We start from the raw sequence: 24,587 nt of genomic DNA, 5'->3' as shown, positions 1-24,587 counted from the left end.
TTAATGAAGTAATTAACATCCCATCATGCTTAGGGCCATTATTTTTGCTAATATGGCTATGCCTCCATCTACAGGGCACGAGTGATCACTGAATGGTTTGATGAGCATGAAAACGATGTAAACCATATGCCGTGGCCGTCTCTCAGTCACCAGATCTCAACCCGATTGATTCTGGAGTGGTGTCTGAGATGGCGTTTTCCACCACCATCAACAAAACACCAAATGATGGAATGTCTTGTGGAGAATGGTGTCGCCCCACTCCAATAGAGTTCCAGACGCTTGTAGAATCTATACCAAGGTGCGTTGAAGCTGTTGTGGCTCGTGATGAACCAAACGCCCCATTAAGACACTTTATGTTGGCGTTTCCTTTATTTAGGCAGTAGAAACGCAAGCCAAGGCAAAGTTCAGAAAAAAGCTAACAGTGGCTATGTAAATATGCTTTATTTAGGTTGCTAATGGAATGACCCCAAAATATCTAACAAAAACAACAATGTCTTTGGCTTTTAAAAAAGTACACAAACTCCTATTTAAATCAGGAACCCCTACAACACTTCCAAATATTTTACATCATGTATTTGGTGTGTGTGTGTGTGTGTGTGTGTGTACTACTCAACGTGTCTGATCCTCACCTGCGTACTCGGGGTAACAGATGGTGAGTGGACTCCTGCCGATCTTCTCCTCAAACAGATCCTTCTTGTTGAGGAACAGGATGACGGAGGTGTCTGTGAACCACTTGTTGTTGCAGATGGAGTCAAACAGCTTCATGCTCTCATGCATACGGTTCTGTAGGGGAGGACAGGAGGGTTCATTAATAGGACCCGGGCCGGGTGGTAACTTACGTAAATGCTAATGCTATAAACTAATGAAAATGCTAAGCATTCTGAGCCGGGTAGCACCGAGACGTTTTGAAAAGGAGGTGAGAGATTTGAGTGAGGGACAGCTCCCTCACCACTTCCTCTGGAGACTGAACTGACACCGCCCATCCCCGTCCCCTCCTCTACCTCCCCCTTCACCACCTTCTTCTGCCTGAATTGAACCCCGTCACCCTTCCTCACCCCCTCTTCGTCCAACACCAGGTCATAGTCGCTGAGCGCCACACAGAAGATTATGTCCATCACACCCTCCCTCCTCACTCTCTCCCCGCTCTCCCTTCTCTCTCACCCCTCTCCACCTCTTCTCTCCTTACCATCTCTTCATCTTCTGCCAAAACCAGGTCATAGTCGCTGAGCGCCACACAGAAGATGATGGTCACTCCCTCCCTCCACACTCTCTCACCGCTCTCCCTTCTCTCTCACCCCTCTCCACCTCTTCTCTCCTTACCATCTCTTCGTCCTCTGCCAAAACCAGGTCATAGTCGCTGAGTGCCACACAGAAGATGATGGTCACTCCCTCCCTCCTCACTCTCTCCCCGGTCTCCCTTCTCTCTCACCCCTCTCCACCTCTTCTCTCCTTATCATCTCTTCGTCCTCTGCCAAAACCAGGTCATAGTCGCTGAGCGCCACACAGAAGATGGAGGTCACTCCCTCCCCCCCTCACTCTCTCCTTACCATCTCTTCGTCCTCTGCCAACACCAGGTCATAGTCGCTGAGCGCCACACAGAAGATGATGGAGGTCACTCCCTCCCTCCCCCCTCACTCTCTCCTTACCATCTCTTCGTCCTCTGCCAACACCAGGTCATAGTCGCTGAGCGCCACACAGAAGATGATGGAGGTCACTCCCTCCCCCCTCACTCTCTCGTTACCATCTCTTCGTCCTCTGCCAACACCAGGTCATAGTCGCTGAGCGCCACACAGAAGATGATGGAGGTCACTCCCTCCCCCCTCACTCTCTCCTTACCATCTCTTCGTCCTCTGCCAACACCAGGTCATAGTCGCTAAACTAATGAAAATGCTAAGCATTCTGAGCCGGGTAGCACCGAGACGTTTTGAAAAGGAGGTGAGAGATTTGAGTGAGGGACAGCTCCCTCACCACTTCCTCTGGAGACTGAACTGACACCGCCCATCCCCGTCCCCTCCTCTACCTCCCCCTTCACCACCTTCTTCTGCCTGAATTGAACCCCGTCACCCTTCCTCACCCCCTCTTCGTCCAACACCAGGTCATAGTCGCTGAGCGCCACACAGAAGATTATGTCCATCACACCCTTCCTCCTCACTCTCTCCCCGCTCTCCCTTCTCTCTCACCCCTCTCCACCTCTTCTCTCCTTATCATCTCTTCGTCCTCTGCCAAAACCAGGTCATAGTCGCTGAGCGCCACACAGAAGATGATGGAGGTCACTCCATCCCCCCCTCACTCTCTCCTTACCATCTCTTCGTCCTCTGCCAACACCAGGTCATAGTCGCTGAGCGCCACACAGAAGATGATGGAGGTCACTCCCTCCCCCCTCACTCTCTCCTTACCATCTCTTCGTCCTCTGCCAACACCAGGTCATAGTCGCTGAGCGCCACACAGAAGATGATGGAGGTCACTCCCTCCCTCCCCCCTCACTCTCTCCTTACCATCTCTTCGTCCTCTGCCAACACCAGGTCATAGTCGCTGAGCGCCACCCAGAAGATGATGGAGGTCACTCCCTCCCCCCTCACTCTCTCCTTACCATCTCTTCGTCCTCTGCCAACACCAGGTCATAGTCGCTGAGCGCCACCCAGAAGATGATGGAGGTCACTCCCTCCCCCCTCACTCTCTCCTTACCATCTCTTCGTCCTCTGCCAACACCAGGTCATAGTCGCTGAGCGCCACACAGAAGATGATGGAGGTCACTCCCTCAAAGCAGTGGATCCACTTCTTCCTCTCCGACCGCTGGCCGCCCACGTCAAACATTCTGGGGTGAAAGAGTGACAAAGACACCCAGCAGGATCAGGCCAACGTAAGGTTCAGGAGGGGAGGTACCGCAGTGTGAAGGGAAACATACAGTATAACAATTTATAGATTTGACAAGATTGGATTGGATGACCAATTACCCATTTTGGTTGCTTGACGTTGCACGCATGCACCTTTCACTAGTTTCACTTGAACTAATTCAGGCTAACATCTGCACCTGTACCCCACCATGCACCACGGTCCCAGACAGTGTGTTTAGCTAATTCAGGCTAACATCTGCACCTGTACCCCACCATGCACCATGGTCCCAGACAGTGTGTTTAGCTTATTCAGGCTAACATCTGCACCTGTACCCCACCATGGTCCCAGACAGTGTGTTTAGCTTATTCAGGCTAACATCTGCACCTGGACCCCACCATGGTCCCAGACAGTGTGTTTAGCTTATTCAGGCTAACATCTGCACCTGTACCCCACCATGCACCACTGTCCCAGACAGTCAGTTTAACTAATTCAGGCTAACATCTGCACCTGGACCCCACCATGGTCCCAGACAGTGTGTTTAGGTAATTCAGGCTAACATCTGCACCTGGACCCCACCATACACCATGGTCCCAGACAGTCAGTTTAACTTATTCAGGCTAACATCGGCACCTGTACCCAAATATGCACCACGGTCCCAGACAGTGTGTTTAGCTTATTCAGGCTAACATCTGCACCTGTACCCCACCATGGTCCCAGACAGTGTGTTTAGCTAATTCAGGCTAACATCTGCACCTGTACCCCACCAAGGTCCCAGACAGTGTGTTTAGCTTATTCAGGCTAACATCTGCACCTGTACCCCACTATGGTCCCAGACAGTGTGTTTAGCTAATTCAGGCTAACATCGGCACCTGTACCCCACCATGGTCCCAGACAGTGTGTTTAGCTTATTCAGGCTAACATCTGCACCTGTACCCCACCATGGTCCCAGACAGTGTGTTTAGCTTATTCAGGCTAACATCTGCACCTGGACCCCACCATGGTCCCAGACAGTGTGTTTAGCTTATTCAGGCTAACATCTGCACCTGTACCCCACCAAGGTCCCAGACAGTGTGTTTAGCTTATTCAGGCTAACATCTGCACCTGTACCCCACTATGGTCCCAGACAGTGTGTTTAGCTAATTCAGGCTAACATCGGCACCTGTACCCCACCATGGTCCCAGACAGTGTGTTTAGCTTATTCAGGCTAACATCTGCACCTGTACCCCACCTTCACAACTGGACTGCCGACGTTATCTACCCGAAGGAGTTATTCGGCTGGCTCCTCCGTCGCGACGTTACCTGAACGCCCATCTGCGGCCTGCTAACCGTTAGCTGTCTTACCGGCTGCTATCTGAATAGACAATCGGACAATTTTTTTATTTTTTATTTTATTTTATTTTTTATTATTTTTTATTATTATTATTATTATGTTTTCTTCTTGGGCCTCTATAACTATATCTATTGTTTTTATTTTTGTTGTTGTTGTGTGATTTGGATTGATCCCCTCTACCACACGGAACCCCACTAATCTACTGACGGAGCGCAGGAGGTGGCTAACAACAGACCTCCATCCTATGCTAGCTTGCTACCGATGCCCTGGCTAGCTGTCTAAATCACCAACCAACCTCTCCACTCACCGGACCCTTTTGATCACTCGACTAAGCATGCCTCTCCTTAATGTCAATATGTCTTGTCCATTTCTGTTCTGGTTAGTGTTTATTGGCTTATTTCACTGTAGAGCCTCTAGTCCTGCTCACTATACCTTATCCAACCTATTAGTTCCACCACCCACACATGCAATGACATCTCCTGGTTTCAACGATGTTTCTAGAGACAATATCTCTCTCTTCATCACTCAATACCTAGGTTTACCTCCACTGTATTCACATCCTACCATACATTTGTCTGTACATTATACCTTGATGCTATTTTATCGCCCCCAGAAACCTCCTTTTACTCTATGTTCCAGACGTTCTAGACGACCAATTCTCATAGCTTTTAGCCGTACCCTTATTCTACTCCTCCTATGTTCCTCTGGCGATGTAGAGGTGAATCCAGGCCCTGCAGTGCCTAGCTCCACTCCTATTCCCCAGGCGCTCTCTTTTGACGACTTCTGTAACCGTAATAGCCTTGGTTTCATGCATGTTAACATTAGAAGCCTCCTCCCTAAGTTTGTTCTATTCACTGCTTTAGCACACTCTGCCAACCCGGATGTTCTAGCTGTGTCTGAATCCTGGCTTAGGAAGACCACCAAAAATTCAGACATTTTAATTCCAAACTACAACATTTTCAGACAAGATAGAACTGCCAAAGGGGGCGGTGTTGCAATCTACTGCAAAGATAGCCTGCAGAGTTCTGTCCTACTATCCAGGTCTGTACCCAAACAATTTGAACTTCTACTTTTAAAAATCCACCTCTCTAAAAACAAGTCTCTCACCGTTGCCGCCTGCTATAGACCACCCTCTGCCCCCAGCTGTGCTCTGGACACCATATGTGAACTGATTGCCCCCCATCTATCTTCAGAGTTCGTGCTGCTAGGCGACCTAAACTGGAACATGCTTAACACCCCAGCCATCCTACAATCTAAACTTGATGCCCTCAATCTCACACAAATAATCAATGAACCTACCAGGTACCTCCCCAAAACCTTAAACACGGGCACCCTCATAGATATCATCCTAACCAACTTCCCCTCTAAATACACCTCTGCTGTCTTCAACCAAGATCTCAGCGATCACTGCCTCATTGCCTGCATCCGTAATGGGTCAGCGGTCAAACGACCTCCACTCATCACTGTAAAACGCTCCCTGAAACACTTCTGCGAGCAGGCCTTTCTAATCGACCTGGCCGGGGTATCCTGGAAGGATATTGATCTCATCCCGTCAGTAGAGGATGCCTGGATATTTAAAAAAAATGCCTTCCTAACCATCTTAAATAAACATGCCCCATTTAAGAAATTTAGAACCAGGAACAGATATAGCCCTTGGTTCTCCCCAGACCTGACTGCCCTTAACCAACACAAAAACATCCTATGGCGTTCTGCATTAGCATCGAACAGCCCCCGTGATATGCAGCTGTTCAGGGAAGCTAGAAATCATTATACACAGGCAGTTAGAAAAGCCAAGGCTAGCTTTTTCAAGCAGAAATTTGCTTCCTGCAACACTAACTCAAAAAAGTTCTGGGACACTGTAAAGTCCATGGAGAATAAGAACACCTCCTCCCAGCTGCCCACTGCACTGAAGATAGGAAACACTGTCACCACTGATAAATCCACCATAATTGAGAATTTCAATAAGCATTTTTCTACGGCTGGCCATGCTTTCCACCTGGCTACTCCTACCCCGGACAACAGCACTGCACCCCCAACAGCAACTCGCCCAAGCCTTCCCCATTTCTCCTTCTCCCAAATCCATTCAGCTGATGTTCTGAAAGAGCTGCAAAATCTGGACCCCTACAAATCAGCCGGGCTAGACAATCTGGACCCTTTCTTTCTAAAATTATCTGCCGAAATTGTTGCCACCCCTATTACTAGCCTGTTCAACCTCTCTTTCGTGTCGTCTGAGATTCCCAAAGATTGGAAAGCAGCTGCGGTCATCCCCCTCTTCAAAGGGGGGGACACTCTTGACCCAAACTGCTACAGACCTATATCTATCCGTCTGCACCTGTACCTGTACCCCACCATGGTCCCAGACAGTGTGTTTAGCTTATTCAGGCTAACATCTGCACCTGTACCCCACCATGGTCCCAGACAGTGTGTTTAGCTTATTCAGGCTAACATCGGCACCTGTACCCCAATATGCACCACGGTCCCAGACAGTGTGTTTAGCTTATTCAGGCTAACATCTGCACCTGTACCCCACCAAGGTCCCAGACAGTCAGTTTAGCTAATTCAGGCTAACTTCTGCACCTGTACCCCACCATGCACCACGGTCCCAGACAGTGTGTTTAGCTTATTCAGGCTAACTTCTGCACCTGTACCCCACCATGCACCAAGGTCCCAGACAGTCAGTTTAGCTCATTCAGGCTAACTTCTGCACCTGCACCCCACCATGCACCACGGTCCGAGACAGTCAGTTTAGCTCATTCAGGCTAACTTCTGCACCTGTACCCCAACATGGTCCCAGACAATAGAGGACAAGTTTACACTGAGCAACTCAACTGAAATAACACACAGACCGACAGACAACATATGCCCCTGCCTGCATTAGCCCAGACAATGCAGTCGTCCCAGACATTTCTAGGAAATAAAACGTTGCTGAACCGCATGAACAAGACTTTGTCCTCACCACTTTGTAACTGGCAGCACAACTGATTGGCAAACGTACTGCAAATTAAGAAATCATGTGACGAGGCTAAATAAAAAATAAAAAATAAACTAGACAATGTAACAAAGGTAAAGTATATAAAGAATGATAGTAAAAAGCTTTGGAGCTCTTTAAATGACATTTTATTGAATCAGATGGTTCATTCATAACAAAACCCACTGATATGGCCAACTACTTTAATGACTTTTTCATCTATGTATGCGGATGACTCAACACGTCAGCTACTACAGCGACTGAAATGACTGCAACACTTCAAAGAGCTGCAGTTACATTCAGAATGGTTAGCAAGGAATAAATATTTCCAAAAACTAAAAGCATTGTATTTAGGACAAATCATTCGCTAATCCCTAATCCTCAACTAATTCTCGTAATGAACAATGTGGACATTCATCAAGTCGCGGTGACTAAATTGCTTGGAGTAACCCTGGATTGTAAACTGTCATGGTCAAAACATATTGATACAACAGTAGCTAAGATGGGGAGAGGTCTGTCCATAATAAACCGCTGCTCTGCCTTCTAAACAACACTATGAACAAGGCAGGTCCTACAGGCCCTGGTTTCTACCTTCTAAACAACACTATGAACAAGGCAGGTCCTACAGGCCCTGGTTTCTACCTTCTAAACAACACTATGAACAAGGCAGGTCCTACAGGCCCTGGTTTCTACCTTCTAAACAACACTATCAACAAGGCAGGTCCTACAGGCCCTAGTTTCTACCTTCTAAACAACACTATCAACAAGGCAGGTCCTACAGGCCCTAGTTTCTACCTTCTCAACAACACCATCAACAAGGCAGGTCCTACAGGCCCTAGTTTCTACCTTCTCAACAACACCATCAACAAGGCAGGTCCTACAGGCCCTAGTTTCTACCTTCTAAATCAAATCAAATTTTATTTGTTACATACACATGGTTAGCAGATGTTAATGCGAGTGTAGCGAAATGCTTGTGCTTCTAGTTCCGACAATGCAGTAATAACGAACAAGTAATCTAACTAACAATTCCAAAAAACTACTGTCTTATACACAGTGTAAGGGGATAAAGAGAATGTACATAAGGATATATGAATGAGTGATGGTACAGAGCAGCATAGGCAAGATACAGTAGATGATATCGAGTACAGTATAACATATGAGATGAGTATGTAAACAAAGTGGCATAGTTAAAGTGGCTAGTGATACATGTATTACATAAGGATGCAGTCGATGATATAGAGTACAGTATATACGTATGCATATGAGATGAATAATGTAGGGTAAGTAACATTATATAAGGTAGCATTGTTTAAAGTGGCTAGTGATATATTTACATCATTTCCCATCAATTCCCATTATTAAAGTGGCTGGAGTTGAGTCAGTGTCATTGACAGTGTGTTCTAAACAACACTATCAACAAGGCAGGTCCTAGAGGCCCTGGTTTTGTCACACCTAGACTACTGTTCAGTAGTGTGGCCAGGTGCCACAAAGAGGGACTTGTTGTCTCAGAACAAGGCAGCACGGCTGGCTCTTAAAAGTACACAGAGAGCTAACATTAATGACATGCATGTCAACCTCTCATGGCTCAAAGTGGAAGAGAGATTACCGAGGTAGATAAAACTGTCTGTTTTAAAATACTAGCACACAGCTCGGACACCCATGCATACCCCACAAGACATGCCACCAGAGGTCTCTTCACAGTCCCCAAGTTCAGAACAGACTATGGGAGGCACACATTACGACATAGAGCCACGACTACATGGAACTCTATTCCACATTACTACATAGAGCCACGACTACATGGAACTCTATTCCACAGTACTACATAGAGCCACGACTACATGGAACTCTATTCCACAGTACTACATAGAGCCACGACTACATGGAACTCTATTCCACAGTACGACATAGAGCCACGACTACATGGAACTCTATTCCACATTACGACATAGAGCCACGACTACATGGAACTCTATTCCACAGTACTACATAGAGCCACGACTACATGGAACTCTATTCCACAGTACTACATAGAGCCACGACTACATGGAACTCTATTCCACAGTACGACATAGAGCCACGACTACATGGAACTCTATTCCACATTACGACATAGAGCCACGACTACATGGAACTCTATTCCACATTACGACATAGAGCCACGACTACATGGAACTCTATTCCACAGTACGACATAGAGCCACGACTACATGGAACTCTATTCCACAGTACGACATAGAGCCACGACTACATGGAACTCTATTCCACAGTACTACATAGAGCCATGACTACATGGAACTCTATTCCACAGTACTACATAGAGCCATGACTACATGGAACTCTATTCCACAGTACTACATAGAGCCATGACTACATGGAACTCTATTCCACAGTACTACATAGAGCCACGACTACATGGAACTCTATTCCACAGTACGACATAGAGCCACGACTACATGGAACTCTATTCCACATCAGGTAACTGACACAAGCAGTAGAATCAGATTTTTAAAAAACAGGTAAAAATACACCTTATGGAACAGCGAGGACTGTGAAGCAACACAAATATATAATAATGCCTTCATTTTGCCGGCCTCCATAATAAATACAAATACAGAATTGACTTATATAATAGGGAATATGCTTTGCCTACTCTTTGACTGTCTGCTTACTGTAAACCAGCTGGTGTATAAGGGCTGACTGATTATACGACTATATATATTTGCTAGCCGTTACCTGGTTGGTAATTAATGAACAACTAATGGGTTTATGTTTGTCTAAACTAATTAATTAAGTCAGATTTATAAAGTGATCTAATTCATTCATCATGTTGACATTGTGAAACAGCCTCATTTAGGCTCTGGCTTGGCACTGAGCTGATTATTCTCAAACGACCAAGATCTGTCTCAATTAAAAGTGTGTGTAGCTAGCAGTGGGTATACTGACTTGAAATAAAGCTCTTTGAAGGTAAAGTGTGTCTCCACGATGCCAGTAGTCTTGACTCTGGTCCTCAGCACGTCTTGCTGGGTGGGGACATAACTCTGTTGGGTGATACGGTCCAGGTCATTCAGATAACTGAGGGAGAGAGATAGAGAGAGAAAAATCAATGAAAAAAAACAATTGCATACATAATTCTTTCATCCATGTAATCTGATACAGATCAATACGTAATCTGATACAGATCAATACGTAATCTGATTCAGATCAATACGTAATCTGATTCAGATCAATACGTAATCTGATTCAGATCAATACGTAATCTGATTCAGATCAATACGTAATCTGATTCAGATCAATACGTAATCTGATTCAGATCAATACATAATCTGATTCAGATCAATACATAATCTGATTCAGATCAATACATAATCTGATTCAGATCAATACATAATCTGATTCAGATCAATACACAGTGAACACTTAATCACTGAATCAATAACCGTCCCACAACTGTTCACAGACAAAACATACATTCCATTGACTAGCTTCAAGCACCACCATAGACAGCATGTCTAGACCAGCTTCAAGCACCACCATAGACGGCATGTCTAGACCAGCTTCAAGCACCACCATAGACAGCATGTCTAGACCAGCTTCAAGCACCACCATAGACACCATGTCTAGACCAGCTTCAAGCACCACCATAGACAGCATGTCTAGACCAGCTTCAAGCACCACCATAGACAGCATGTCTAGACCAGCTTCAAGCACCACCATAGACACCATGTCTAGACCAGCTTCAAGCACCACCATAGACAGCATGTCCACCATAGACGGCATGTCTAGACCAGCTTTCAAGCATCACCATAGACAGCATGTCCACCATAGACGGCATGTCTAGACCAGCTTCAAGCACCACCATAGACGGCATGTCTAGACCAGCTTCAAGCACCACCATAGACAGCATGTCCACCATAGACGGCATGTCTAGACCAGCTTCAAGCACCACCATAGACAGCATGTCTAGACCAGCTTTCAAGCATCACCATAGACAGCATGTCTAGACCAGCTTCAAGCATCACCATAGACAGCATGTCTAGACCAGCTTCAAGCATCACCATAGACAGCATGTCTAGACCAGCTTCAAGCATCACCATAGACAGCATGTCTAGACCAGCTTCAAGCATCACCATAGACACCATGTCTAGACCAGCTTCAAGCATCACCATAGACAGCATGTCTAGACCAGCTTCAAGCACCACCATAGACACCATGTCTAGACCAGCTTTCAAGCATCACCATAGACAGCATGTCTAGACCAGCTTTCAAGCATCACCATAGACACCATGTCTAGACCAGCTTTCAAGCATCACCATAGACAGCATGTCTAGACCAGCTTTCAAGCATCACCATAGACACCATGTCTAGACCAGCTTTCAAGCATCACCATAGACAGCATGTCTAGACCAGCTTTCAAGCATCACCATAGACACCATGTCTAGACCAGCTTTCAAGCATCACCATAGACAGCATGTCTAGACCAGCTTTCAAGCATCACCATAGACACCATGTCTAGACCAGCTTTCAAGCATCACCATAGACACCATGTCTAGACCAGCTTTCAAGCATCACCATAGACAGCATGTCCACCATAGACGGCATGTCTAGACCAGCTTTCAAGCATCACCATAGACAGCATGTCTAGACCAGCTTTCAAGCACCACCATAGACAGCATGTCTAGACCAGCTTCAAGCATCACCATAGACAGCATGTCCACCATAGACACCATGTCTAGACCAGCTTCAAGCACCACCATAGACAGCATGTCCACCATAGACGGCATGTCTAGACCAGCTTTCAAGCACCACCATAGACAGCATGTCCACCATAGACAGCATGTCCACCATAGACAGCATGTCTAGACCAGCTTCAAGCATCACCATAGACAGCATGTCTAGACCAGCTTCAAGCACCACCATAGACAGCATGTCTAGACCAGCTTCAAGCATCACCATAGACAGCATGTCCACCATAGACGGCATGTCTAGACCAGCTTTCAAGCACCACCATAGACAGCATGTCCACCATAGACAGCATGTCCACCATAGACAGCATGTCTAGACCAGCTTCAAGCATCACCATAGACAGCATGTCTAGACCAGCTTCAAGCACCACCATAGACACCATGTCTAGACCAGCTTCAAGCATCACCATAGACAGCATGTCTAGACCAGCTTCAAGCACCACCATAGACAGCATGTCTAGACCAGCTTCAAGCATCACCATAGACAGCATGTCTAGACCAGCTTCAAGCACCACCATAGACAGCATGTCTAGACCAGCTTCAAGCATCACCATAGACAGCATGTCCACCATAGACGGCATGTCTAGACCAGCTTTCAAGCACCACCATAGACAGCATGTCCACCATAGACAGCATGTCCACCATAGACAGCATGTCTAGACCAGCTTCAAGCATCACCATAGACAGCATGTCTAGACCAGCTTCAAGCACCACCATAGACACCATGTCTAGACCAGCTTCAAGCATCACCATAGACAGCATGTCTAGACCAGCTTCAAGCACCACCATAGACAGCATGTCTAGACCAGCTTCAAGCATCACCATAGACAGCATGTCTAGACCAGCTTCAAGCACCACCATAGACAGCATGTCTAGACCAGCTTCAAGCATCACCATAGACAGCATGTCCACCATAGACGGCATGTCTAGACCAGCTTTCAAGCACCACCATAGACAGCATGTCCACCATAGACAGCATGTCCACCATAGACAGCATGTCTAGACCAGCTTCAAGCATCACCATAGACAGCATGTCTAGACCAGCTTCAAGCACCACCATAGACACCATGTCTAGACCAGCTTCAAGCATCACCATAGACAGCATGTCTAGACCAGCTTCAAGCACCACCATAGACAGCATGTCTAGACCAGCTTCAAGCATCACCATAGACAGCATGTCTAGACCAGCTTCAAGCATCACCATAGACAGCATGTCTAGACCAGCTTCAAGCACCACCATAGACAGCATGTCCACCATAGACAGCATGTCTAGACCAGCTTCAAGCACCACCATAGACAGCATGTCCACCATAGACAGCATGTCCACCATAGACAGCATGTCCACCATAGACAGCATGTCCACCATAGACAGCATGTCCACCATAGACAGCATGTCCACCATAGACAGCATGTCCACCATAGACAGCATGTCCACCATAGACAGCATGTCCACCATAGACAGCATGTCCACCATAGACAGCATGTCCACCATAGACAGCATGTCCACCATAGACAGCATGTCCACCATAGACAGCATGTCCACCATAGACAGCATGTCCACCATAGACAGCATGTCCACCATAGACAGCATGTCCACCATAGACAGCATGTCCACCATAGACAGCATGTCAAATCAAACTTGATTTATATAGCACATTTCAGACATGAATGCAACACAATGCATTTTACAAGAAAAATTATAATAAACAATGAAAAAATATATATATATTTACCATGTATTTCTTTACAGTCCAGTTTTTGACCCCTGGGAGGGTATTCAAGGGAAAAGAGGAATAATACCTCAAGGCTGCCTCTCCATGCCCCTTTGGCATATTTAAAAGGCCAGTGCCAGAGGACCTGAGGGACCTACTGGGTACACAACCCAAAAACCTTATATTTATTGGGGTGCACAATCGTGGATTGATTTAAAAACCAATAGAATATTCTTAAAATGAATTCTAAGACTCAGACAGGCAGCCAGTGCAGAGACCTTAAAACCAGTGTAATGTGTGCTCTCCGTCTGGTCTTGGTCAGTACCCGTGCTGCAGCATTCTGTACGTTTTACAGTTGACCAATCGGCTTTCTTGGGGTAACCAGACAGGGGAGCATTAAGGTAGTCAAACCTGCTTGTGGTAAAACCATGGATGAGTCTCTCTGTATCTGCCTGAGATAGAAACTTGTTTCTCAGGTGGTAAAAAGCCATTTTGGTCATATTCCTAATGTGTGAATCGAAATTGAGTTGCTAATTTTTAAATTACACGTTGTTGTTTTTTTTACCTGGTGTTTTATCTTTATTGCCTGTGAATTCAAATTCGCAGCCAGATTCTCGATCTGTGCTTTGGCTCCAATAATAAGTACCTCATTCTTGTTTCGATTTAGCTGGAGGAAGTTGTGAGTCATCCAAGTATATAAATCACTAATACAGTCTAATATTTTACCTGTGTATCTTCTGTGTAAACAGTGAAAATCAATGCAGTGCTATCTGATAACCATGCCACGGTGTAACATACAGTGCCTTCGGAAAGTATTCAGACCCCTTGACTTTTTCCACATTTTGTTAGGTTGCAGCCTTATTCTAAAATTGATTAAGTCGTTATTTATCTTCACCAATTTTAGACATTTTTTGCAAATGTATATAAAAAAACTGAAATATAACATTTACATCAGTATTCAGACCCTTTACTCAGTACTTTGTTGAAGCACCTTTGGCCGCGATTACAGTCTCGATTTTTCGACATTTGAGAAAATGTCCCTTGAATGTTTTGGTACACCCACTGGAAAGCTCTTCATTGTCTACACCCATTCAGCATCGTTCACACCATCTTAAGCTTTAGCCCCACCCATCTCTTTAAGGATTCACATGAGGCCATGTGCTAAACAGAGTGAGTAGTTTAGTTAACAACCAAATATTTCAAGACTAAAAGTGGTAAAAGTAGCCGCCTTCAATAAGGAAAAGCTCTAGTTAAAAATATATTTGATCTAGTCCTTGGCCTATATCCTAATCTGACTTTGGTGCAGGTCATGTTCTTCACATTACTGTCTCTGGTAAACACACACTATATTTGTCACATGCACAGGATACAGAAGGTGTAAACGGTACAGTGAAATGATTACTTGAATAGTAGCAATATCAAAAACATAAATATTTTGCAATTATTCGATTACGCTTACCCGATGCACTTGTCTAAATTGATGGGTCATGTGAAAGAAAACTATAACCACATCTAGCTAAGTGGATGGGTTACTATTGTCTAGACACGTACACATGTTCATGAAATACACGTAATCACCCCCAGACACATCTGTCTAACTTGATGGGTCATGTAATTATCTGGTGAAGTGGAGTCTTTTGTTTTTTCTTGGTCAAGTAGCCTTTTCTAGCTAATCAATGAATGAATCCCTAGCCAGTCTCCAGGTCTCAACCCCATAGAAAATCTTTGGAGGGAGTTGAAAGTCGTGTTGCCCATCAACACCCCCAAACATCACTGCTCTAGAGAAGATCTGCATGGAGGTATGGACCAAAATGCCAGCAAGTGTGTGTGAAAACCTTGTGAAGACTTGCAGAAAACGTTTGACCTCTGTCATTGCCAACAAAGGGTATATAACAAAGTATTGAGATAAACTTTTGTTATTGACCAAATACTTATTTTCCACCATAATTGGCAAATAAATTCATTTAAAAAATCCTACAATGTGATTTTCTGGATTTTTTCCCCCTCATTTTGTCTGTCATAGTTGAAGTGTACCTATGATGAAATTTACAGGCCTCTCTCATCTTTTTAAGTGGGAGAACTTGCACAATTGGTGGCTGACTAAATACTTTCTTGCCCCACTGTATGTGCCAAGTTGCTCTGTCAGAATATCATAATGGACCTGCAACTTTGACTTTCTACAATTCCGCTCTACAATTTCTCTTTAATGGATGAGGTGAGGAAACAAATACAACGAGCTCTCTGTTTGTATGTGGCCATTTTCAACCTTACTGGAGATCTGGCGTCGGTGGTTTCCCTTCATTTGTTATTAAAAGTTATCAACTAAATCATCACAAGAGGAAGGCAGAATAGGTGATGGTGTATTGTTCAGACACAATAATACAATCTGTAGCAACTTCAGAGGTCAGATAGTGCTTCTTACTAATGTGTTCAGGTACGTAAAAAAGGTAGTAAACAAATACAGTGTTGATCAGATAAAGCAACATCAACAATAGAGGATATGTCAATAGAAAACCTCTTGGTAATAACCAGGTCCAGAGTATGGCTGTAGTTATGGCTGGGCCCAGTAGAAAGACCCTTGGTAATAACCAGGTCCAGAGTATGGCTGTAGTTATGGCTGGGCCCAGTAGAAAGACCCTTGGTAATAACCAGGTCCAGAGTATGGCTGTAGTTATGGCTGGGCCCAGTAGAAAGATCCTTGGTAATAACCAGGTCCAGAGTATGGCTGTAGTTATGGGTGGGCCTAGTAGAAAGACCCTTGGTAATAACCAGGTCCAGAGTATGGCCGTGGTTATGGCTGGGCCTAGTAGAAAGACCCTTGGTAATAACCAGGTCCAGAGTATGGCCGTGGTTATGGGTGGGCCTAGTAGAAAGACCCTTGGTAATAACCAGGTCCAGAGTATGGCTGTGGTTATGGCTGGGCCCAGTAGAAAGCCTCTTGGTAATAACCAGGTCCAGAGTACGGCTGTAGTTATGGCTGGGCCCAGTAGAAAGCCTCTTGGTAATAACCAGGTCCAGAGTACGGCTGTGGTTATGGCTGGGCCCAGTAGAAAGACCCTTGGTAATAACCAGGACCAGAGTATGGCTGTAGTTATGGCTGGGCCCAGTAGAAAGACCCTTGGTAATAACCAGGTCCAGAGTATGGCTGTGGTTATGGCTAGGCCCAGTAGAAAGCCTCTTGGTAATAACCAGGTCCAGAGTATGGCTGTGGTTATGGCTGGGCCCAGTAGAAAGACCCTTGGTAATAACCAGGTCCAGAGTATGGCTGTAGTTATGGCTGGGCCCGGTAGAAAGACCCTTGGTAATAACCAGGTCCAGAGTATGGCTGTAGTTATGGCTGGGCCCAGTAGAAAGACCCTTGGTAATAACCAGGTCCAGAGTACGGCTGTGGTTATGGCTGGGCCCAGTAGAAAGACCCTTGGTAATAACCAGGACCAGAGTATGGCTGTAGTTATGGCTGGGCCCAGTAGAAAGACCCTTGGTAATAACCAGGTCCAGAGTATGGCTGTGGTTATGGCTGGGCCCAGTAGAAAGACCCTTGGTAATAACCAGGTCCAGAGTATGGCTGTAGTTATGGCTGGGCCCAGTAGAAAGACCCTTGGTAATAACCAGGTCCAGAGTATGGCTGTGGTTATGGCTGGGCCCAGTAGAAAGACCCTTGGTAATAACCAGGTCCAGAGTATGGCTGTAGTTATGGCTGGGCCCAGTAGAAAGACCCTTGGTAATAACCAGGTCCAGAGTATGGCTGTGGTTATGGGTGGGCCTAGTAGAAAGACCCGTGGTAATAACCAGGTCCAGAGTATGGCCGTGGTTATGGGTGGGCCTAGTAGAAAGACCCTTGGTAATAACCAGGTCCAGAGTATGGCTGTGGTTATGGCTGGGCCCAGTAGAAAACCTGTTGGTAATAACCAGGTCCAGAGTATGGCTGTAGTTATGGCTGGGCCCAGTAGAAAGACCCTTGGTAATAACCAGGTCCAGAGTATGGCTGTAGTTATGGCTGGGCCCAGTAGAAAGACCCTTGGTAATAACCAGGTCCAGAGTATGGCTGTAGTTATGGCTGGGCCCAGTAGAAAGACCCTTGGTAATAACTAGGTCCAGAGTATGGCTGTAGTTATGGCTGGGCCCAGTAGAAAGATCCTTGGTAATAACCAGGTCCAGAGTATGGCTGTAGTTATGGGTGGGCCTAGTAGAAAGACCCTTGGTAATAACCAGGTCCAGAGTATGGCCGTGGTTATGGCTGGGCCTAGTAGAAAGACCCTTGGTAATAACCAGGTCCAGAGTATGGCCGTGGTTATGGGTGGGCCTAGTAGAAAGACCCTTGGTAATAACCAGGTCCAGAGTATGGCTGTGGTTATGGCTGGGCCCAGTAGAAAGCCTCTTGGTAATAACCAGGTCCAGAGTACGGCTGTAGTTATGGCTGGGCCCAGTAGAAAGCCTCTTGGTAATAACCAGGTCCAGAGTACGGCTGTGGTTATGGCTGGGCCCAGTAGAAAGACCCTTGGTAATAACCAGGACCAGAGTATGGCTGTAGTTATGGCTGGGCCCAGTAGAAAGACCCTTGGTAATAACCAGGTCCAGAGTATGGCTGTGGTTATGGCTAGGCCCAGTAGAAAGCCTCTTGGTAATAACCAGGTCCAGAGTATGGCTGTGGTTATGGCTGGGCCCAGTAGAAAGACCCTTGGTAATAACCAGGTCCAGAGTATGGCTGTAGTTATGGCTGGGCCCGGTAGAAAGACCCTTGGTAATAACCAGGTCCAGAGTATGGCTGTAGTTATGGCTGGGCCCAGTAGAAAGACCCTTGGTAATAACCAGGTCCAGAGTACGGCTGTGGTTATGGCTGGGCCCAGTAGAAAGACCCTTGGTAATAACCAGGACCAGAGTATGGCTGTAGTTATGGCTGGGCCCAGTAGAAAGACCCTTGGTAATAACCAGGTCCAGAGTATGGCTGTGGTTATGGCTGGGCCCAGTAGAAAGACCCTTGGTAATAACCAGGTCCAGAGTATGGCTGTAGTTATGGCTGGGCCCAGTAGAAAGACCCTTGGTAATAACCAGGTCCAGAGTATGGCTGTGGTTATGGCTGGGCCCAGTAGAAAGACCCTTGGTAATAACCAGGTCCAGAGTATGGCTGTAGTTATGGCTGGGCCCAGTAGAAAGACCCTTGGTAATAACCAGGTCCAGAGTATGGCTGTGGTTATGGGTGGGCCTAGTAGAAAGACCCGTGGTAATAACCAGGTCCAGAGTATGGCCGTGGTTATGGGTGGGCCTAGTAGAAAGACCCTTGGTAATAACCAGGTCCAGAGTATGGCTGTGGTTATGGCTGGGCCCAGTAGAAAACCTGTTGGTAATAACCAGGTCCAGAGTATGGCTGTAGTTATGGCTGGGCCCAGTAGAAAGACCCTTGGTAATAACCAGGTCCAGAGTATGGCTGTAGTTATGGGTGGGCCCAGTAGAAAGCCTCTTGGTAATAACCAGGTCCAGAGTATGGCTGTAGTTATGGCTGGGCCCAGTAGAAAGCCTCTTGGTAATAACCAGGTCCAGAGTATGGCTGTGGTTATGGCTGGGCCCAGTAGAAAGACCCTTGGTAATAACCAGGTCCAGAGTATGGCTGTGGTTATGGCTGGGCCCAGTAGAAAGACCCTTGGTAATAACCAGGTCCAGAGTATGGCTGTGGTTATGGGTGGGCCCAGTAGAAAGACCCTTGGTAATAACCAGGTCCAGAGTACGGCTGTGGTTATGGGTGGGCCCAGTAGAAAGACCCTTGGTAATAACCAGGTCCAGAGTACGGCTGTAGTTATGGCTGGGCCCAGTAGAAAGACCCTTGGTAATAACCAGGTCCAGAGTACGGCTGTGGTTATGGGTGGGCCCAGTAGAAAGACCCTTGGTAATAACCAGGTCCAGAGTATGACTGTAGTTATGGCTGGGCCCAGTAGAAAGACCCTTGGTAATAACCAGGCCCAGAGTATGGCTGTGGTTATGGGTGGGCCCAGTAGAAAGACCCTTGGTAATAACCAGGTCCAGAGTATGGCTGTGGTTATGGCTGGGCCCAGTAGAAATACCCTTGGTAATAACCAGGTCCAGAGTATGGCTGTAGTTATGGCTGGGCCCAGTAGAAAGACCCTTGGTAATAACCAGGTCCAGAGTATGGCTGTAGTTATTGCTGGGCCCAGTAGAAAGACCCTTGGTAATAACCAGGTCCAGAGTATGGCTGTAGTTATGGCTGGGCCCAGTAGAAAGACCCTTGGTAATAACCAGGTCCAGAGTATGACTGTGGTTATGGCTGGGCCCAGTAGAAAGACCCTTGGTAATAACCAGGTCCAGAGTATGACTGTAGTTATGGCTGGGCCCAGTAGAAAGACCCTTGGTAATAACCAGGTCCAGAGTATGGCTGTAGTTATGGCTGGGCCCAGTAGAAAGACCCTTGGTAATAACCAGGTCCAGAGTATGACTGTAGTTATGGCTGGGCCCAGTAGAAAGACCCTTGGTAATAACCAGGTCCAGAGTATGGCTGTAGTTATGGCTGGGCCCAGTAGAAAGACCCTTGGTAATAACCAGGTCCAGAGTATGACTGTAGTTATGGCTGTGCTCAGTAGAAAGACCCTTGGTAATAACCAGGTCCAGAGTATGGCTGTAGTTATGGCTGGGCCCAGTAACATTTTGGCTCCATAGAGCCAAAAAGATTCATAAATTCAATGGCCTTGGAGTCAGTCTGTCAACATGAATATTAAAATCACCCAACACAATGATTTTATCATAGTTCTCAAGGACAACAGACAATAGTTCAGAGAAACCAGTAAAGAAAGTGGGGCAGTGCTTTGTTGTCCTATACAGGGTTATAGTCAGCACTGGTAGCTGACATTTAAACAGTATAGCATGATGCTCAAAATATCCAAAGTTGCCAAATGAAATGTCCTAACAGTTGAGGGCATTAGTAAAAATAGAGGCTGTCGCCCGTTTCCCCCTTTCAGAGTATGAAAAGCTGTAGTCTGAGGGAAATGGTAGGATATGACAGTTTATATAAACTCAATAGAAAGCAGAGTTAAAGGAACCTAAACTAGGTTACTCACAATAACCAACGTGCCATTTCTACAGGAGTCGATATGCTTTCCAAGTCCTCTGGTTGCTTATTCTGACAGGGAGAACTGGAGCACTACCAGGCCCTGTCTGTCGTCAGTCTCTAAAAACAGTTTGATGTCGCTGGAAATAATCCAGGAACTCCATGCGGTTAGTGTGAATCCTGCTCGTTGCTCCCACAGCAAATCAAAGTTGTCACAAAAAGAGACATTCCTGTCGTTGCAAAGTCTCTTCATGTACTCGTTTAGGGCACACGTTTTGTTGTCCTCCCTCAGATCCCCTAAAGCGAAGGGTCGTTAAAACCTACGTGACTGACGATGGTGTCAATATTGGAGTAGTTGGCCAGAACCATTTATGTAAAGCCCTTTTTTAAATACTAAACAGAATAAATAAATACTGAACAAAAGTCTAGTGAACTGGACTGAAGGACATGTTCTCTGGACAGAGACAGAAACAAACAAAGACAGCCGGGGACTGTAAAATCTATGTGATCCATGTGAATTCAGGCTGAATACGGTTTCATATGTTGATAAATGATAAACATTGGTTGCTAGAGGTTTGAGTGAAAACAGAGAGGGTAGGCTAGGGATAGACTGACTCACTACTAGTCTCTCCAGCCAAGCAGCTACGCAGACAGAGAGCACCTAGATACAACCAGACCTGGGTTCAAAAAATATTTAAAATCTTTCAAATACTTTGAGCCTTTTCTCTAGCCTGCCTGGAGTCCCAGGAGGGTGGATTTTTGCACTTCCGGGACAATTATATTAGTCCATTAAGCCAGGCAAGCACAATCAAGCACAGATAACGTATCTAAATTAATTTAAATACCATTTGAACCCAGGTCTTATGTGGACAGACAGCTCCGACCTCCAACAACCACTACACTTCCTGTTTCCAAAACAAAGTCGAAGTATCCTCCACACTAACCTACCTTACCCTAGCCTAGGGAGTGTGGGATATAGGCGCCAAAAGTAGCCATAACTTCCCATCTATCATAACTGTAAATAAACTCACTGGGACAAAATAATACACCATTGTTTTTGGTCTTAGTGAACTTTCTCCTATTGTAAACATTGTCATAAAATATTCAGTACATGTATAGATAGTCCCCTCATTTAGCTACTGGTGTACAATTACAGTATATTGTAAGTTACTTACACTACAGCACAGTGTAATACACTGTGTGTAGGCTACATTACGTAAGGGGTAATCAACGAGGCGCTATGCGTACTCCAAGGCTATTTTTGCCGCTAAGAAATGTGTTCAACATTCATTGAAGTAGCTAGCACCTTTACTAGATATCTACAGTAGTTGCCTTGGTAACCAAACAAACAGTCTAGATAACCAAACCATCAGTTCTCTTACAGTAGCTTGCTATTATGAAAATCAAATTCAACAATGCCAATAATGTTTTCAATCGCTCTTTTGCTTTCAAATGCTGCTCAAAACATGGAATACGTTGGAATGAACTTCATTGCCATAGTCTGCCACAGAACGAGTCATAATACCCATAAAACCTAGCAGGTCAAACACGGAAATTGTTCCAATCGTTTTTCTACCATTTATCTTATCCATTGTGTATTTTAGAAACACTTCAAATAAGGGCTGTTTTATGGAGGTTTACCTTGGCGTGACGTTTTTATAATCGTGTAAATCTGTCTCGGACATGGTGACTTTTATCAACATATTTGGCTCTATTTGCCACAGGGTTCAATTCTTGGGCCAACTCTTTTCACTGTAATCATCAATGATGTCGCTCTTGCTGCTGGCGAGTCTCTGATCCACCTCTACGCAGACGACACCATTCTGTATACTTCTGGCCCTTCTTTGGACACTGTGTTAACTACCCTCCAGACGAGCTTCAATGCCATACAACTCCCCTTCCGTGGCCTCCAACTGCTCTTAAATACAAGTAAAATTAAATGCATGCTCTTCAACCGATCGCTGCCTACACCTGCCCGCCCGTCCAACATCACTACTCTGGACGGTTCTGACTTAGAATATGTGGACAACTACAAATACCTAGGTGTCTGGTTAGACTGTAAACTCTCCTTACAGACTCACATTAAGCATCTCCAATCCAAAGTTAAATCTAGAATTGGCTTCCTATTTCACAACAAAGCATCCTTCACTCATGCTGCCAAACATACCCTTGTAAAACTGACCATCCTACCGATCCTCGACTTCGGCGATGTCATTTACAAAATAGCCTCCAACACCCTACTCAACAAATTGGATGCAGTCTATCACAGTGCCATCCGTTTTGTCACCAAAGCCCCATATACTACCCACCACTGCGACCTGTACACTCTCGTTGGCTGGCCTTCACTTCATACTCGTCGCCAAACCCACTGGTTACAGGTAATCTACAAGTCTCTGCTAGATAAAGCCCCACCTTATCTCAGCTCACTGGTCACCATAGCAGCACCCACCCGTAGCACGCGCTCCAGCAGGTGTATTTCACTGGTCACCCCCAGGGCCAATTGCTCTTTTGGCCGCCTCTCCTTCCAGTTCTCTGCTGCCAATGACTGGAACGAACTACAAAAATCTCTGAAACTGGAAACACCCATCTCCCTCACCAGCTGTAAGCACCAGATGTCAGAGCAGCTCACAGATCACTGCACCTGTACATAGCCCATCTATAAATAGCCCAAACAATTACCTCATCCCCTACTGTATTTATTTATTTTTGCTCCCTTGCACCCCAGTATTTCTACTTTGCACATTCACCAACTGCAAATCTACAATTCCAGTGTTTTTAGTTGCCCTAGGTATCTTCCTGTTGGTGTTTTTCCAGAGTCAGTAGAAAGGCCTCTTTAGTGTCCTAATTTTTCATAACTGTGACCTTAATTGCCTAACGTCTGTAAGCTGTTAGTGTCTTAATGACCGTTCCACAGGTGCATGTTCATTAATTGTTTATGGTTCATTGAACAAGCATGGGAAACTGTTTAAACACTTTACAATGAAGATCTGTGAAGTTATTTGGCTTTTTCTTTGAAAGACAGGGTCCTGAAAAAGGGACATTTCTTTTTTTGCTGAGTTTTATAGCTAGTAGGTAAGGTTATGTAACCTCATTTAGTCATACCTGCTATGTTTTAAATTAATTGGTATTCGCACATTTGTTATTGAGGTAGAAATGCCGTCATGTTATTGATGCCAAAATTGGACTCTCTATTCCAGAACCAATGGACGTGCCTGAGACTCATCACCTCTCAACTAGGTCATCTGGTTCAACCTGGAACACTATTCTGAGTCTCATCACCTCTCAACTAGGTCAGCTGGTTCAACCTGGAACACTATTCTGAGTCTCATCACCTCTCAACTAGGTCATCTGGTTCAACCTGGAACACTATTCTGAGTCTCATCACCTCTCAACTAGGTCAGCTGGTTCAACCTGGAACACTATTCTGAGTCTCATCACCTCTCAACTAGGTCAGCTGGTTCAACCTGGAACACTATTCTGAGTCTCATCACCTCTCAACTAGGTCAGCTGGTTCAACCTGGAACACTATTCTGAGACTTATCACCTCTCAACTAGGTCAGCTGGTTCAACCTGGAACACTATTCTGAGACTCATCACCTCTCAACTAGGTCAGCTGGTTCAACCTGGAACACTATTCTGAGACTCATCACCTCTCAACTAGGTCAGCTGGTTCAACCCGGAAGAGCTGGTGTGTCCAGAAGAGCCCAGCTCGAACACCTGACTTAAATAATCAACATACTGAATCACGGCGATAGGCTACGCTTTGATATAGAACGCAATGCTCCACTCTCAAGTTGAAGTTGTTGACTGATGCCATGGTGGCGGCTGCTAAGAAGAAGGGCCAAGCTGAGAAGCAGAAGGCAGCACTGGTTAACACCTGCCCTGTCTGTCAGGTGAGTAGTATTGGTTGGTAATGTATGTGCCTTTAGGTTCCATACGTAAG

General features: G+C 45.7%; 1 protein-coding gene across 3 annotated transcripts in view; it reads right to left on the bottom strand.

Annotated features, from left to right (window-relative positions):
- The window catches only part of LOC109881067 (guanine nucleotide-binding protein G(i) subunit alpha-like), a 74,544-nt gene that overhangs the window by 5,815 nt on the left and 44,142 nt on the right, over nucleotides 1-24,587 (bottom strand). For all 3 annotated transcript variants that reach the window (XM_031794774.1, XM_031794775.1, XM_031794776.1), the window contains exons 5-7: nucleotides 10,080-10,208; nucleotides 2,686-2,815; nucleotides 630-783 (exon numbers count right to left, since the gene is read on the bottom strand). In XM_031794774.1, coding sequence (XP_031650634.1) covers nucleotides 630-783; nucleotides 2,686-2,815; nucleotides 10,080-10,208 — 413 coding nt within the window. The remainder of the gene's footprint in view (nucleotides 1-629; nucleotides 784-2,685; nucleotides 2,816-10,079; nucleotides 10,209-24,587) is intronic.

Source organism: Oncorhynchus kisutch, linkage group LG17, assembly GCF_002021735.2.
Source record: "Oncorhynchus kisutch isolate 150728-3 linkage group LG17, Okis_V2, whole genome shotgun sequence".
NCBI classification, from domain to species: domain Eukaryota; kingdom Metazoa; phylum Chordata; class Actinopteri; order Salmoniformes; family Salmonidae; genus Oncorhynchus; species Oncorhynchus kisutch.
This window is presented reverse-complemented; position numbering and strand designations above follow the sequence as displayed.